Source organism: Pristiophorus japonicus, chromosome 6 (genome assembly GCF_044704955.1).
Source record: "Pristiophorus japonicus isolate sPriJap1 chromosome 6, sPriJap1.hap1, whole genome shotgun sequence".
Classification (NCBI taxonomy): domain Eukaryota; kingdom Metazoa; phylum Chordata; class Chondrichthyes; family Pristiophoridae; genus Pristiophorus; species Pristiophorus japonicus.
In genome coordinates this window covers 69,931,592-69,949,351 of record NC_091982.1, presented here as the reverse complement: position 1 = coordinate 69,949,351, position 17,760 = coordinate 69,931,592, and the positions used below count along the sequence as shown (strand labels likewise).

The 17,760-nt window shown below is 44.6% G+C and overlaps 1 protein-coding gene across 2 annotated transcripts in view; it reads left to right on the top strand.

Moving 5' to 3' along the window:
- ints6l (integrator complex subunit 6 like) overlaps positions 1-17,760 on the top strand; it is a 157,540-nt gene that overhangs the window by 88,787 nt on the left and 50,993 nt on the right. For both annotated transcript variants that reach the window (XM_070882922.1, XM_070882921.1), the window contains one exon: positions 8,516-8,679. In XM_070882922.1, coding sequence (XP_070739023.1) covers positions 8,516-8,679 — 164 coding nt within the window. The remainder of the gene's footprint in view (positions 1-8,515; positions 8,680-17,760) is intronic.

The following is a 17,760-nucleotide window of genomic DNA, read 5'->3' as shown; positions in this document are numbered from 1 at the left end:
TCTCAACCTCACCTTGAGCACAAAATGTACCAAAACAAATCTAGTGCGTCCTTTTCAGATCAGAGGGACGACAATTGGAACCAACTTCACTTGTACGGAACAGCGTTGAGGATGTACAACAATTATCGTTTTGAGTCTAAACCTCATCGGTTACCCGCGTTCAACATAGAAAAAGGAGGAGGCCATTCAGCCCCTCGAGCCAGTTCCACAATTCAGTTAGGTCATGGCTGATCTGTACCTTAACTCTACTTTCCTACCTTTGCTCCGTATCCCTTCAAACCCAACAAAAATCTCAGTTTTGAAGGTTTTAATTGACCCAGCATCCATAGCCTTTTGAGGGTGACTTTTCCAGATTTCTACTTTGTGAAGAAGTGCTTGATGATTTCACTCCTGAAAGGCCTGGCTCTAATGTTAAGATTATGCCCCCTTGTTCTGGACTCCCCCGTCAGATGAAATAGTTTCTCTTTATCTCCCCTATCAAAACCTTTTATTATTTTAAGCACCTCGATAAAATCACCCCGCAACCGTCTCCACTCGAGGGAATACAAACCTAGTTGATCTGAACATACAAAAGACCAGCGGGTCCATCAAGCCTGTCCCCCAGGATCGGAGCATCAGGACCAGGCACCTCTCCCCAAAACACAGCAAACCCAGGGCCAATAAGGGAAAACATTCTCTGGAAAATTCCTTTCTGACCCTTCTCGGGGCATTCCATATTCTGACAATCCTCTATTTTAGGAAGAATTCTCCTAACCTCTTTGTTGTTTGGTTGGTGATGAATTTATGCTGTCTAGTTGCTGACGTATCGATCAGTTGGAAGTTGTTCCAGATTTACTTTTATCAAAGCCCCTCATGAAAAATGCCCACTTGGGTACGATACAAGAGGGCATCTGTCGAAAATTATCCCAGCAAGGAGTCAACGTCTTCAGGAGAGGAGGATTGGGAGGGGAAAAACAAACGGATATGCTATACTTCTCTTTAAAGGGACAGTGTTTAATTTCAAATGGCTGCTTCAGCTGGCCTGTGTACCGTGACCAGTGCTCCCCAAATGGAAGGAGTGGACGTGTCACAGGGGTGCAGCTGGAGGAGGGAGACCCTTGTCGCTGTCTCTAGCTGTGCTCCTTGAAGGGGAAACATTTTCAGGGCTATGGGGAAAGAGCAGGGAGTGGGACTAATCGGATAGCTCTTTCAAAGAGACCACATAGGCATGATGGGCCGAATGGCCACCTCCTGTGCTGTGTGATTCTAGAATTCCAGGTCATTAATAAAAAAAATAAAATCACCAAGTGAAGCATTGAAGTTCGAGGTGCAGGGGCTCAGTGTTCAGTATTTCCGTGTCACCCTGCTCATTTGGGAGTACTCTCCCAATATGGACATGGAAAGGTGAGGACAAAGTAGTCCGCATAATGCACCTGTGGAAAATGAAACCTGTGATTGGATTTAAAGAGGCTTTGTGAACCTTTGGTCGAGTATATTTTTCTTTTAAATGTTAGCCAAAAGTAAATATTTCCTGTACTCATACATTGCGTTCCTTTAGAAATAGGCTTTCAGTTTTTTAAATGCTATATCTGCCCAAATATTTTGACGTTGCAAAACCCATTTATTTATTTTCTATTAAATAAGAGCAGTGTGAGACTATACCATGCAGCTGTTTGCAATCCACATACAACAGAAGTGACCGGTGCTCTTTAAAGTGGGTGCAGGGACAGAGAGACCTGGGGCTGCTTGTGCACAAATCGTTAAAGGTGGCAGGGCAGGTTAACAAAGCTTATGGGATCCTGGGCTTTATAAATAGTGACATAGGGGTCAAGTTTCGGCCTGAGTTGCTCCTATTTTTTTGGAGCAACTGGTTTAGAATGGAGTATCTTAGAAATTGTAATTCTCGGCATTTAGTTTGCTCCAGTTCTAATGAGTTAGAATAGTTTCATTTTGGGACAGATTTTTTTTTCAAAAGGGGGCGTGTCCGGCCACTTACGCCTGTTTTGAAAGTTTAGGCAGTGAAAACTTACTCCAAACTAATTTAGAATGGAGTAAGTGTAGATTTTTGTACGCTCAGAAAAACCTTGCCTACACTTTACAAATCAGGCATAGGGAACGAGGTGGGGGGGAAGGGAAGTTATTAAATTCTGCAAGCATTCAACAGTCTGTCTTATACAAATAAAGAGCCACCCTGACTAAAAAATTATACACAAAGCAAAGTCAAAATATTGAATATTCCTTCCTGTGTGAAGCAGCAGCAGCCTTCGAGCTGTGGTACTTCAGGTAGGCTTTCCATGTAGGAGACAGGGGCGGTGTCAGTGACTCGACGGCAGTCCAACAACAACGGCAGCAAGCAGCCTTCGAGCTGCGGTGCTTCAGGCAGGCCTTCCTTCCATTTAGGAGACGGGCGGCGTCAGTGGCTCGACAGCAGCCGAAGACACAGCAAGCAAGCAGCCTTCAAGCTGCGAGGGAAGCTGCGGCCATTCGGCTACGGGATAGGGACGATGGCAGTGCTGATGGCGGCCAAAGACACAGCAAGCAGCCTTCAAGCTGCGAGGGAAGCTGAGGCCATTCGGCTACGGGATAGGGGCGATGGCAGTGCTGATGGCGGCCAAAGACACAGCAAGCAGCCTTCAAGCTGCGAGGGAAGCTGCGGCCATTCGGCTACGGGATAGGGGCGATGGCAGTGCTGATGGCGGCCAAAGACACAGCAAGCAGCCTTCAAGCTGCGAGGGAAGCTGAGGCCATTCGGCTACAGGATAGGGGCGGTGGCAGTGGCTGACGGCGGCCGAAGACACAGCAAGCAGCCTTCGAGCTGCGAGGGAGACTGAGGCCATTCGGACAGGGCAAGGCAGCCAGGTTGAAACTTAAATTTGCAGAATGGGTGCTGCATTGTCAACACCACAGATTATGCAATGGTTCGCCATTAGTTCACTGCATAGGAGAGAATTGATTAGAGCTCACCGCACCAGGAACGTCATAGCCTGTAGGCTGATGGGCAGGAGACCTTACCCACGTCGGCAATATCGAGCCAGGCGCTCGTACCTGGACATGAGCGAGGCTGATTGTGTCAAAAGGCTGCGTTTCCACAGAGAAGTTATCGTTGAGATCTGTGATATGCTGAGAGCAGATTTGCAGCCCAGAAGCAGAACGCCAACTGCCTTGTCTGTTGAAGTGAAGGTAACAGCTGCACTTGCCTTCTATGTCTCGGGATCGTTTCAGGCTACAACTGGAGATGTGTGCGCCATCTCTCAACGTGCAATACATGCCTGCGTTTACCAGGTCACGGCTGTATGTGCGGAGGAATGACTTCATCAATTTCCCAATGACCGCACAAGCGATCCATGAGAGGGCTGTGGGCTTCTTCAGGATTGCCGGCTTTCCAAAGGTACAGGGCTGCATTGATTGTACCCACATGGCTTTATGCGCACCTGTGGAGGATTCCGAGCAGTACAGGAATAGAAAAGGTTTCCACTCCATCAATGTGCAGCTCGTGTGTGACGACAAGCAGCGCATCATGTCAGTCGATACGAGATATCCTGGCAGCACCCATGATGCGTTCATCCTACGCGACAGCATTATATCTGATATGTTTGAGCAGCAACCAGAAGGGCAGAGCTGGCTACTGGGAGACAAAGGGTACGGCCTGACCACCTGGCTCATGACGCCCCTACACGTGACACGGACAGAAGCTGACCGTCAATGCAACATGGCGCACATTGCGACGCGCAGCATCATTGAGAGGACCATTGGCATATTGAAACAGCGATTCCGATGCCTGGACCATTCAGGAGGCCACTTGCAATACTCTCCTCAGATTGTCGGTCACTTCACTGTTGTGTGCTGCATGCTCCATAACTTAGCCATCATGAGGCAGCAGGAGCTGGTAGTGGAACCAGAAGACCCACGAGAGGGTCCAGTGCATGATGATAGTATTACGGAAGAGCAGGATGAGGAGGATGACGACGATCAAGAAAGCATGCAAGTGTCTGATGCAAGAGCACGAGGTCGGAGGAGGACCGTCCATCATGCTCCTTTAACGATTGCTCGAGCCCTACGCCAGCAGCTCATCCGTGAACGCTTCAATTACTGATGCCTGAGGGCTCTGCGACCACTGTTGTGCATGGACCTGTTTATTCTTTGCAGTTGTTCCTACGTTGTGTTGTGTTAATGGAAGATAAATCAGTTTTAATGAAAAATTATTTTATTGAAAAGTTAACGTCACTAATAATATTTGTTGTATCAAACTTTACTTTTTAATACGACTTGAAGATCACTTAAAAACTTTAAGATCACTTATAAACTTGTAAAGTTACAAAACAATTTCAATGTGAAAAATTTTACACTCAAGATCACAAACTTCAAGATCACTTTTTAGATGCAACATTAAATAAGTTACAAAATGTGAGAGCATTTACACTATAAGATCACTTAAAAACCCTAAGATCACTTAAGTTGTAAAGTTATAAAATTTACACAACAATTTCAATTTGAAAAAGGCTACTACAGCTACATCAAGAACAAGAACAAAAGCAGCAAAGAAAGACTATAACCATCTCTCATCCACATCTCAGGTGAATGTTCACTTCTTCATGGGGGTTTCATTTGATTGGCGGGGCTGTGTGCTCTTATTGCAGCAGCTATCTCCATGAGGGACTGTGCCGTCGATTGCACTCCCTCGGACATTCCCTCCCTAAGTTCCCGTGTCATTACTGCTATTTCTTCCGTCAGGACCGTCACCTCTTCACCCACTGCATTGACGCTACCGATGAGTGATCGGGTAAGCTCATTGGCCTCCATACCCAATGCCACAACCTGAGCCGCATCTGTTGCACGCTGCATCTCAGGAGAGAGTGTCTCCAATCTCCTTCTCCTCTGCCTGGGTCTGCCTCGTGGCACCACTATACTGGGAGGCGCGGGCACGGAGGGTGGGACGCTCGGTGTTCCAAACGGCACCACTACACGGAGGCACGGGCTGTGACGGTGGGACGCTCTGTGTTCCAGACGGCAGCACTCGAGTGCGAGCCATGGGCTGGGGTGGTGGGTGAATGGGTGTAAACTGCTCCATTATATCACCAACACCACTGGGACCTGCAATGTTGGAATCAAAACCGTGGAAGGTGGAACCAGAACCTATGCAAGGGGTTGAAACTCTGATGCCCCTTAATGGGGGCTCATCAACATTAATTTGGAAGCTCTCCCCTGTAGACATTTCAGTCATCGCCGCCATCATCCAGTCTGCATCTGGTTGTACTGGTTCTTGTTCTATGTCGTCGTCGTCGTCGTCCACCTCCATCAGAACAGTCAAATGTTTAACAGTAAGGGAGGGGGCAGGATGGGTGGTATGAGTACTCTCACACATAGCAGGCCAGGCAGCAGGTTGATTTGAAGGACTTACCCTCTTCCTCGCGTGTGGGCCCAGCTTGTGCTGTACTGATTGCTTTTCTCCATGTACGACTCATCATAGCAGCTGCCCTCCGTTCCAAGGGTGTCAGTGGATGCAGAGTGGATGTGCCTCCTCCAGCGTTTCTTCATTTCTTTAGGTGGCACTTTTATGCGACCTCTGTTGCTGGTATCTAGCTCCTGCCATCTCTGCTCAATGACGTTGACTAATATCTCCACTTCCTCATGCAAGAAATTCTTTGTTCTTGGTGGACTTTGTTCCATTGCTGTATTGAATTGACACTCTTATTTTTCAAAACACACAGTCCTTAATTTGCATGCACCAATGCAGCACTCACTGATTTCAGCAGGTGATTTATTCAACAGTGCTGATAAAAGCGCTCCTTCAGACACAAAAAAAATCACCAAAATTAAATTCCAAGCCTTTCCAGGGGTCCACGAGACAAATCAACACTTTTCTTAAATCCCTTTAAAAATGGCCGAGTGCCGATGTTTCTGGGCTATTGCATGTGCGCGCGCGCTCCAACGCACATGTGCAGGGCTGCCGGCATGACGTTGCCTCATTTAAATTAGCCCCGCCCCCCCTCCACTATCAGAATCTGTTCGACTCTGTGACTCCACCCCCCCGCTGCTGTGTGCGCGCCGAGCTCCTAGGGACCTGAAAGGAGCCGGAGAATTCAGAGGTGTTTTTCTGTCGTACTTTTAGGAGCGAAAAGCGGACGTCCAGTTCGGGGCTGCGCCGTTCTAGGCGTGGTCCGAAACTTGACCCCATAGAGTTTAGGCAGGGAATTCCAGAGCTTGGGGCCCAGGCAACAGGGCACGGCCACCAATGGTTGAGCGATTATAATCAGGAATGCTCAAGAATTAGAGAAGCGCAGACATCTCCCGGGGGTGGCGGAGGGGGGGGGTTGTGGGTCTGGAGCAGATTAGAGATATGGAGGGATTTGAAAATAAAGATGAGAATTTTGAAATCGAGATGTTGCTGACACGGAAGCCAGTGTAGGTCAGCGAGCACAGGGGTGATGGGTGAACGGGACTTGGTGCTCCGAGCTTTGGATCACCTCTAGTTTACCTAGGGTAAAATGTGGGAGGCCAGCCAGGAGTGTGTTGGAATAGTCAAGTCTAGAGGTAACAAAGGCAAGGATGAGGGCTTCAGCAGCGGATGAGCTGAGGCAAGGGCAGAGACGGGCGATATGACGGGGGTGGAAATAGGCGGTCTTAGTTACGCTGTGGATATGTGGTCGGAAGCACATTTCAGGGTCAAATATACCAAGGTTGCAAACAGACTGGTTCAGCCTCGGACAGAAGTTGGGGAGAGGGATGGAGTCGCTGTCTAGGGGAGGGAGTTTGTGGTGGGGACTGAAAACCATGGCTTCGGTCTTTCCAATATTCAATTGGAAAAGATTTCTGCTCATCCAGATCAAAAGGGAATTGGATAAATACTTGAAGGAGAAAATATGTGCAGGGATATGGGGAAAGAGCAGGGGAAGTGGGACTGACTGGATTGCTCTTTGAAAGACCCAGCACAGACTGGATGGGCCAAATGGCTGCCCCCTGTGCTGTACTATTCTGTGCTTCTATGAACTCCAATCAGACCAATGCATCTTGTTACTGGAATTAAATCATTTCTGCATTCCCCTTCACTGGTCTCTTCTGCCAGTATACACTTTATCGAACTGCTCAGTGAAAGGAAGAGGCTATACTTGGACCCTTCAGTGCTCCGAAAATTGGTGCTAACTTTTGTCAACTCTAACCTCATTAGTTTTCTGTCCTACCCACATGGCCATTGCAACCATATCTCACTATAATTTGTTTTATTATATTTCCCAGCTTCTCTCGCAAGTTTAAGTGGGAGAAGGCTTATATGTAGGTTTTAGATTTCTAGGGATTTTTAAAAACGCTAACTAAGTCTTCAACATATCCGTTCTTGGTTTCCGAAGTGCTGAAATGTTAGTTGCAGAGTCCCATAGATTGTAAGGCTGATCTGGTGTTCTCCCATTGGTGTTCCTATGCCTTTTGCACAGAGCGGCGGTATAGAGCACACAGCCAGTACTGAATCTTCCCAGCCCGGGTACGTCCCCATTACAGTCCAGGTCCCAGCCCGGGTACGTCCCCATTACCGTCCAGGTCCCAGCCCGGGTGCCACTCAATCGGATTCCATTTAATGCCATATTCCCGATGCTCGTGGAGGTGATGTTACAGGAACTTCATGGAGAGAATGGAGACCTGAAATAACAAGTCTCCAAAGAACTGAAAGTGGAAATGAAGATATCTCTTAAATGATAGGAGATGTTTAAAACTTGTTTTTGAAGATTACTCAGTTGGGAGAGTACTTTATACTGAATGTAGTCCCTGCTGCAGTTCCATTTCCTCTAACATCCTGGGACAGTGCTTATATTTCACCAAGCTGAAGCAACTCTTTGCTCCACATTAGGTTAAGTATTTTTCCTTGGTTTTTAAATAGGCTGATCGGAATTAGAGTGTTGATCTGGAAATTGTCCAGGGATATTCTTTATCATCCCAGTATTTGATTTGCGTGGTCTTGCTCTGTAGGATTTGGATAAATTGTGGCTAAGGCAAACTTTCTGTGGAAAATGAAGGACAGAACCGATTTTGAGAAGTATAGGTTGCACGGTCAGGAAAATAAATATGAAAAGTACAGACAAACTAAATCCAGGATCTGGGTGTGTAACGAGGGAAGACGGGCTATATAATGCTTTGAGTATGCACTCCTACACAGAACAGGTGAGATTAAACCCAAAGCAGGAGATTTGATGAAGGATGCTCCACCCCTGCCTGACTCCAGCATCTTCTGCTTGTAGTTTTATCTTTCAGGAAGTTTATTCTGTTTGCATCCTTGCTGATAGGTCCTTCTGTTACTATATCATCCCATTGATCTAATGCAACAATCCGTGATTGTGGGCAACATAGAAAGTTCTTTACATTTTATTTTAATGTGAGTTTCTCTTCTTTTTTTTAAGAATGTAAGAAACAGCAGCAGGGTACCGTATATTAAAGGAGGCTCCAGTTTGTATTCAATATTTTCTGAATATGGCCATCTAACCCTTTGCCCTGTAATGCTGGTGGTGATTTGGCAGACACTTCCTACTCCTTTTACTCTGCTCTGTTTCAGATGGGATTGTTGAACCACCTCGAGCAACCTCTTCATTTACTCCTCAAGCTTGGCATAGCTGTCACAAACTGATTTACGTGCGGCCTAACCCCAAGACAGGCGTACCTCTTGGACACTGGCCAATCCCTGAATCCTTCTGGCCGGATCAAAACTCCCCCACACTGGTGAGTATCAGTGAGCAGGGCAGCCTGTCACTCTTTACAGCAGACCCTTGTTGCTGCCTCACCCTGATCAGTCTTCTAATTAATTCCATGAGTTTAATCTGTACATAAACCAGAAACACATTTCAAACAAAAGCTACACGACTGTCTTAAACACACCATGGTTGATTGGAAAGAATCCAGAGAATGTATAACCGTAAAAAGTTCCAAGTAATCAATACATTGAGTTTCTAAATGGTATGGGATTACATTAATTAGGAATGAGGTTTGACAGACTAATGATTGGAACTATTTTGTATTAGTTCAGCATCTACCCTGTCAATCCCCCTCAGAATCTTGTCTGTTTCAATGAGATCACCTCTCATTCTTCTAAACTCCAGAGAGTATAGGCCCAATCTACTCAATCTCTCCTCATAGGACATCCCAGGAATCAATCTGGTGAACCCTTGTAGCACCGCCTCTAGTTCAAATATATCCTTCCTTAGATACGGAGACCAAAACTGTGCACAGTACTCCAGGTGTGGTCTCACCAAGGCCCTGTACAATTGCAGCAAGACTTCCTTACTCTTATGCTCCAACCCCCTTGCAATAAAGGCCAACATGCCATTTACCTTCCTTATTGCTTGCTATACCTGCATGCTAGCTCTCTGTGTTTCCTGTACGAGGACACCCAAATTTCCCAACACATAAATGTTTCTCACCTGTTAATAAAATATTTTGCTTTTCTATTCTTCCTACGAATCTCACATTTCCCCACATTATACTCCCATCTGCCACCTTACTGCCCATTCACTTAGTCCATCTATATCCCGTTGCAGAATCTTTGTGGTCTCCTCACAGCTTACTGTCCCACCGAGCTTTGTATCGTCAGCAAACTTCGATACATTACACTCGGTCCCTTCATCTAGGTCATTAATTTAGATTGTAAAAGCTGAGACCCCAGCATTAATCCGTGCTGCACCCCACTAGTTACATCCCGCCAACCTGAAAAGACCCGTTTATCCCTACTCTCTCTTTTCTGTCCATTAACCAATCCTCTATCGAGTGTAATGTTGCCAAGTTTGCTGATGATACAAAGATGGGTGGGAAAGCAAATTGTGAGGAGGACACAAAAAATCTGAACAGGGATATGGACAGGCTAAGATTTGGCAGATGAAGTATAATGTGGTAAAATGTGAGGTTATCCACTTCGGCAGAAATAGTTGAAAAGCCAATTATAATTTAAATGGAGAAAAATCGCAAAGTGCGCAGTACAGAGACACTTGGGGCCTTGAGCATGAAACACAAAAGGTTAGTATACAGGTACAGCAAGTAATCAGAAAAACAAATGGAATGTTGGCCTTTATTGCAAGGGAGATAGAGTATAAAAGCAGGGAAGTCTTGCTACAACTGTACAGGGTATTAGTGAGGCCACACCGAGAGTACTGCGTACAGTTTTGGTCTCCGTAATTAAGGAAGGATATACTTGCGTTGGAGGCTGTTCAGAGAAAGTTTACTAGGTTGATTGCAGAGATGAGGAGGTTGACATATGAAGGTAGGTTGGGTCTATACTCATTGGAGTTCAGAAGAATGAGGGGGCTCAACAAGGTGGATGCAGAGAGGATATTTCCACTCATAGGGGAAACTAAAACGAGGGGACATAGTCTTGGAATAAGGGACCGCCCATTTAAAACTGAGATGAGGAGGAATTTCTTCTCAGGATTGTAAATCTATGGAATTCTCTGCCCCAGAGAGCTGTGGAGGCTGGGTCATTGAATATATTTAAGGCGGAGATAAACAGATTTTTGAGCGATAAGGGAGTAAAGGGTTATGGGGATAGGGTAGGGAAGTGGAGCTGAGTCCATGGTCAGATAATGAAATAGTTGGGTTTTTACGACGATCCTATAGCTTCATGGTCACTTTTGCTGAGAACAGATTTTTATTCAAGATTTATTGAGGTTTTTAAAAAAAACTGAATTCAAATTGTAAAAGTGTCATGCTGGGGTTTCAGCTCTTGTCTCTGGATTATTATCCAGGTCCCTGGGTTACAAGTCCAGTAACTGAACCACTGCGCTACTTCACCTGTGACACTGCAGTTTCTCCCACATCAAGCATGCTGTCTCCAGGCTCATCTCCGCGAGACCTCTCTCTTGCTCGCTTGATCTGTGACCCACACCACTGCTGATCACTCAACTTGGGGGCCCCCTGCTAGCTGACATTGTTAATTAATTGCTTCCTATCAAAACCTCCATCATTCTCCTCTACGTCCCTGTTAGTGTTAGTGTTTATCAGAAGAATCACTCAACACTCAGAGTCGGTTCCAATGCCAGTGCGGCCTTTATTGACGCCAGCGGGGAGGAAGTCACAGGACTGGATCCAGGCTTCTCTCCGCAGAACAAAGGGTTTCATGGATCTTTATATGTTTTACTACAGTTACATACAACAGTTTACTACAGTTACATTAGACCAATAGATAGCATTAGTCTCTAAACGTAAAGTGGCTCATGTGTTGCCAAGAGATGTGTTGCTAGGAATGACTCATGTGTCTTGTAACATGGCCTGGGCCTCCCTTATCTTACTCCTGTTACAGAGTCGTATTACTTGACTAACGGGGTTCCCATCATGCTTGGGCAGCCATTTTATATGTGGCCGTTTTAAACTTATATGAGTTTAGATATATTCAGCAGGTGCCTAATGCCTAGTGTTTTATATATTCAGCAGGTGCCTAATGCCTACAACAATTCCCTCTTTTTGGTAAAGGGACTAGTCCTAGTCCCCCTTTAACCGACCACCCTTCTTTTATTAGATTCTGTGCACGGCCCGGTACTCCCTGCCTCAACGTGCTGGCCAGTCACGCGGTTTCAGCAGTCCCGGTTGCTGAAATCAAATTGACAAAGGCCAAATCCCATTTTTTGGTCCCTTAGTAATTATGGGACAAGGCAGTTCCTCGGACAATGTAGTGGTTCTTATGGGGCGCGGTGTCGGAGGGGGTGTGAAGCATACATACAATGATATTGCAGCTGCCCCCACCTCCTCATAGTACCCACACAGCCCCACTCCCTTTTTGCGGATGACTGATTGCTGGGATTGTCCCGGAGGCGCGCAAATTACATTCATCAGGCCCTTTGACATCCCTCCGTTTAATGCAGCTGCTCCTTATACCCGTGGAGCACTGTACACATACTCTTATTAGGATTCTTATTAGGATTCACTTGTAACCATGCATTAAAATAAGTCCTGTCCTTGCTCCAGTCCTTGGCTGCTGGGATGCACATTCCATCTGTTAAATTAAACAAGACTCCATAGTTCATGTAGTTGTTTATTTCCTGAGTGCGCTGCAATCCGTCGGTGTCGTCCAGGGTACGTGCCTGTCGCAGGGCTATCCATATTATGAGGAGTGCCGTTCGTATTCCCATTCTGGTAGGTATTATCTGTAATTTTAAACAGACGGTCTGGTCGTCACCAGGGGTTAGGTTTTGCTCTACGAGTATCCCTGTCACCCTGCGAAATCAGAAGCACCAGGTTATAATCGAACCATTTCGAGTTGAATCTGTGGGGCGTGCGCCCGTGTCTTTACCCACTTAAATATTACCCAAACTCCTATTATGACCAAGGCCAAAGCTATTCCTCCGAACATCGTTGTCTCCTTTACCGTTCGGTTGGGTTTGTGGACTACACCTACCCACCGTGGGGTACATTGGCTCTATTGCCATAGGTGATGGTGCTATGGCTGCGCACTGCACTATCCGTCTAGTCCCGTTATCTTTTCCAGCCTGTTTATCTTAGCTTTTAACTCTTCAATTTGTTTTGTTTGAGTATCTATTTCTTTATTGTATCAGGCAAGTATTATTACATAAACTAGTTCTGTTTTTATTTTTGTTTCCTCTGTTAGGTGAGTCTTTTTTTTCTATTAAGAAATCCAAATTAATAATGTTCAGTATAAAACGGCTGTCAATGGAGAAAGGGTTAACTCCTTTCCAGGTTTGTAAGAAGACCTGATGTCATTACGTGACTTCACGTAATCATCTGAAAAAAAAGTCTTTGCCTTCAAAACTGGCTTAGAAATTAGGAATCCGTTAAACAGCATAAATCATTAGAGTAAACTCCAATGTTTCCTTAACTTCTAATTCAAGTACTTGCCAAATAATTTTTTTTTAAATTGATTTAAAATGAGACCACACATACAATAGCAATTTTGTTTACTGAAATTCAATTTTGTTTTTTGTTTAATTTCTCTCTCCTCGTTATCTTCAAAACTCTCCTGCTTGTTTAGACTGTTCGGGACTTTTCTTGATAAACACTGTCCATTTTGGAAATCTTTTCAAACTGCATTGAAACTTTCTCATAATTTAAAATCATTATCAATGTTGAGTGTTTTTTTTAACCTCTTCCAAATTTTTTTCTCTTTTTCTAATTAAACCAATATCTTTTTTTTCACAGCAAACATCAACTAGTATTTAGTAAGTTATGTCTTTTTTCCATCACAAACACACTTTTTTTCAGCACATATTTAGTCCGTTACATCTTTTTTTTTCTTTCTTCAAATTAGGTTTTGTATTTTACACGGAGGGCCCGTAACTCCATAAAGTTGCTAATTTAAAATCATTTGTTTACTTTCAAAGTGGCGTCTTTATCTTTTTCTTTTCTCCATAACTGGAATGGAGTCTAGCTTTGAGGGTTTGAGGGCTGCTTTTCGTTATTTTTCAAAAGTCCCTTTTACACCTTCGCAGATAGCTCGCCACTCGCCCAGGAGTTTGACCTGACCTGATCTGATTTAATTTAATATATATATATTTTTTGAATCCACCTCAGTATTTTCTGTGCCTTCTCTGAATATCTCAAAATCCCAATTCAAACTTTGTAATTTCAATCTTTATTTAAACCTTTTTTTTGTTTTGAGCTAGAAGTTTTCTTAAAAGTCATTCTGAGACTAAATTTATGTCTTTCAATCCAATGTAATCAATCATTGCACTTTTCTTTCGACAAGTAAATTCTTTTTTTTAACCACCGGGACCATGTATTTATTATGTTTTACTCAACAAACCTATCCTTTGTACATTTCCTAGCTCCGTAACTTATCATCCGAATAAATCCACACCTGCGTTTCTAACTTAAAATGTCTTAAAACTTCCCACATACAGGACAACACTACAAAAGGTTAGCTAAAATAAACAGACACTTACATTCCTCTTCCAACCAGGCTTTCAGAAAAATTCATTCCGCAGTCACAAAATCACACAGGGACTCTCACTCAACGACCAGACATTTACAACAGTCTCTCTTCTTTCCTATTAATTTTTGGATCCATGACCTTTCAGGGAATTCGTAGTTTTATCTAAATAATTCCTCACATAACTTTTGTAGTGGACTTACCGGTATTGTTTTTTTTTTCGTTCCTTCACCCACCATTCCCGTTGGGCTGCTGGCAGGTCCCACCCTGCTCTAATCATTTTCTCGATTAGTTTATTTTGCTTTTCCGCCAGATGGCGGGCAAGGGACCCTTCTGATTCCCACTCGAGTTTACTACTTTATTGGCCATTCCTAGGTAGGACTAGAACCGTTAGGAATCTACTCTGAGGTTTGCCTTTTACCTCGCACAACTTGTAGTAGACCATCTCTGGGCTGCTGTCAGGTCACAAGTCTGCTGTTACACAAACTTATACAATTCTTAAAACGCGTTTAAGCAATTCCCGCAGCGCTCTACGTATCCTTAACGACTACCTACCACTGCTCTGCCCGTTGGTCCGACCCTGTTCACAGGTTTGGATTCCGTCAGCCGCTGTACATCGCTTGGTTCTCCCCGGGGTATATTTCAAATCACACTACTGGGTCTGGAAGATGTCTCTCGGTATCACGATCCCACGGTCTAAGTGTGTTCCCTACGCCTACTTGGTTCCTGGCCGTCACGTGGGACAAAAGTCCTCTTAATTCAGGCTCAGGCTAGGCGTTTGAGATATTAGACCATCTCCTCGTGTCGATCAACCGGCTTCCACCTTCTGCATCCTTTATAATTAAAAATCGTTTTGTATACTCACCCGGGTTTTTCCAAGGGTGCCCAGCGACCCCGAAATCCTGTTCGTGACGCCACTGTTAGTGTTAGTGTTCATCAGAAGAATCACTCAACACTCAGAGTCGGTTCCAATGCCAGTGCGGCCTTTATTGACGCCAGCGGGGAGGAAGTCACAGGACTGGATCCAGGCTTCTCTCCGCAGAATAAAGGGTTTCGTGGATCTTTATATGTTTTACAACAGTTTACTACAGTTACATACAACAGTTTACTACAGTTACATTAGACCAATAGATAGCATTAGTCTCTAAATGTAAAGTGGCTCATGTGTTGCCAAGAGATGTGTTGCTAGGAATGACTCATGTGTCTTGTAACATGGCCTGGGCCTCCCTTATCTTACTCCTGTTACAGAGTCGTATTACTTGACTAACGGGGTTCCCATCATGCTTGGGCAGCCATTTTATATGTGGCTGTTTTAAACTTATATGAGTTTAGATATATTCAGCAGGTGCCTAATGCCTAGTGTTTTATATATTCAGCAGGTGCCTAATGCCTACAACAGTCCCCCACCTATCTATCCTCTCCAGCTAGTGCTCCATCATCAACCTGCTTCATTCTCCAAGGTTCCTGAATGCATTGTCATACCCATCTTATCCAAACTCCCTATTCAACTCCCTTCTGTCCAACTTACAGCTATCTCACAGCACAGCAGCAACCCTGGCCAACGCCTTCAATGACGACCTCTGTGGCTGTGATGGGGTTATGCCCCTTGTCCTCCTTGACCTGTCTGCAGTGTTTGATATGTGGACCATACTATTCTCCTCCATCGCCAGTCTTCCATTGCCCAACTCTGGGACTGGCCTTGCATTGCCCCACTCCTACCCATACGAACGTGCTCATATCACCACCAGCAGCAGCTTCTGTATCTTTGAGTCCCCAAAGATCTATCCTTGTCCCCCTATCTATAAGCTGACCCTTGGTGACCTCTACAGGTAGGCTGAGTTTCCATATATATACTGATCACACCCAATTCAATCTCTCCAATACCTCTCCTGACTCTTTAACCATCTCTGTGATTGAGTCCTGGATGAGTCACAACTTCCTGCAATTCAACATCGGAAGAGCGAAGTCATCATTTTTGATTGCGTTTCTCCCGAGACCCCAGCATTTGCTCAGGCTGAACCAGACCATGCTAAACCTTGACTTTCTGCTCATCCCGAAGATCAGCTTCTAGGATTCTAAGATTTTCCACAGTATCGTAAGCCTCGGGTCCCTCCGTTAAATTAAAGTACTCATTTGTTCCTTGTCCGACAGTCATTCCATAGTTCAAAGGTGCACAGACTACAAGCCACCCTGATTTCTGGCAATTCTGCCCTCGAAGCCCAGCCAACTCACTCGTAAACTTGTATTTTTATAAATTAGCTGCTTTGCCCTGTTTGAATTTTGGGAAGAGAGATTTATAAGAACATCAGAAATAGTAGCAGGAGTAGGCCATTCGGCGCCTCGAGCCTGCTCCGACATTCAATAAGATCATGGCTGACCTTCGACTAGAACTCCACTTTCCTGCATTATCCCCATATCCCTTGATTCCCTTAATATCCAAAAATCTATCGATCTCTGTTTTGAATATACTCAATGACAGCTTCCACAGCCCTCTAGGGTAGAGAATTCCAAAGATTCCCCACCCTCTGAGCGAAGAAATCTCTCCTCATAAGAACATAAGAATTAGGAACAGGAGTAGGCCATTGAGTCCCTCGAGCCTGCTCCGCCATTCAACTAGATCATGGCTGATCTAGCCGTGGACTCAGCTCCACTTACCCGCCCGCTCCCCGTAACCCTTAATTCCCCTTAACTTAATTAACTCTTGCTATCTGTCTTTATATTTTGTGCTAGTTTACTTTCATAGCCTATCTTCCCTTACTTAATCATTTTTTGTGTCATTCTTTGCTGGCTTTTAAAAGCTTCCCAATCTTCTGTCCTCCAACTAGTTTTGGCAACTTTGTATGCCCTTGTTTTTAATTGGATACCATCCTTTATTTCTTTAGTTAGCCACGGATCGCTATTGTTTCTCTTACACCCTTTTCTCCTCACTGGAATATATTTTGAGAGTTGTGAAATATCTCCTTAAATGTACACCACTGTTCATCAACGGTCCTACACTTTAATCTATTTTCCCAGTCCACTTTAGCCAACTCTGCCCTCATACCTTCATAGTCTCCTTTATTTAAGCTTAGTACGCTGGTTAGAGATCCAACTTTCTCACCCTCCATCTGAATTTGAAATTCAATCATGCTATGATCACTCATTCCAAGGGGATCCTTTACTAGGAGATTGTTTATTAATCCTGTCTCATTACAAAGGACCAGATCTAAGATAGCCCACCCCCTGGTTGGTTCCGTTTTGTACTGCTCAAGGAACCCATCTCTTATGTACTCTATGAACTCCCACTTAAGGCAACCCTGACCAATTTGATTTGTCCAATCAATATGGAGGTTAAAATCACCTATGATTATTGCTGTTCCCTTTTTACAAGCCCCCACTATTTCCTGGTTTATACTCCGACCAACAGAGTTGCTACTGTTAAGGGGCCTATAGACTACGCCCACCAGTGACTTTTTCCCCTTATTATTCCTTATCTTCACCCTGTTTCAACATCCTAATCATTTGAGCCAATATCGTTTCTCAATATTGCAGTGATTCCATCCTTTGACAATAGAGCTACCCCATCTCCTTTTCCTTTCTGTCTGTCCTTCCGGATTGTCTCATACCCCTGAATATTTCATTCCAAGTCCTGGTCACCTTGCAACCACGTCTCTGTAATGACGATCAGATCATACCCATTTGTCTCAATTTGTGCCGTCAACTCATCTATTTTGTTATAAATGCTACGTGCGTTTAGACAAAGTGCCTTTAAATTTGTTTTTTTGCCCTTTTTTCCTGCTTGTTTCCTCGCTCCTTCAAATCCACTTTCTTTATTTTTGCTTTCTAATTCCAGCTTTAATCCCCTTCCTGCTGAATCTATCCCCTGCCAAGCTAGTTTAAACCGTCCCCAACAGCACTAGCAACCCTCTCCCTGCGAGGATATTGGACCCGCCTCT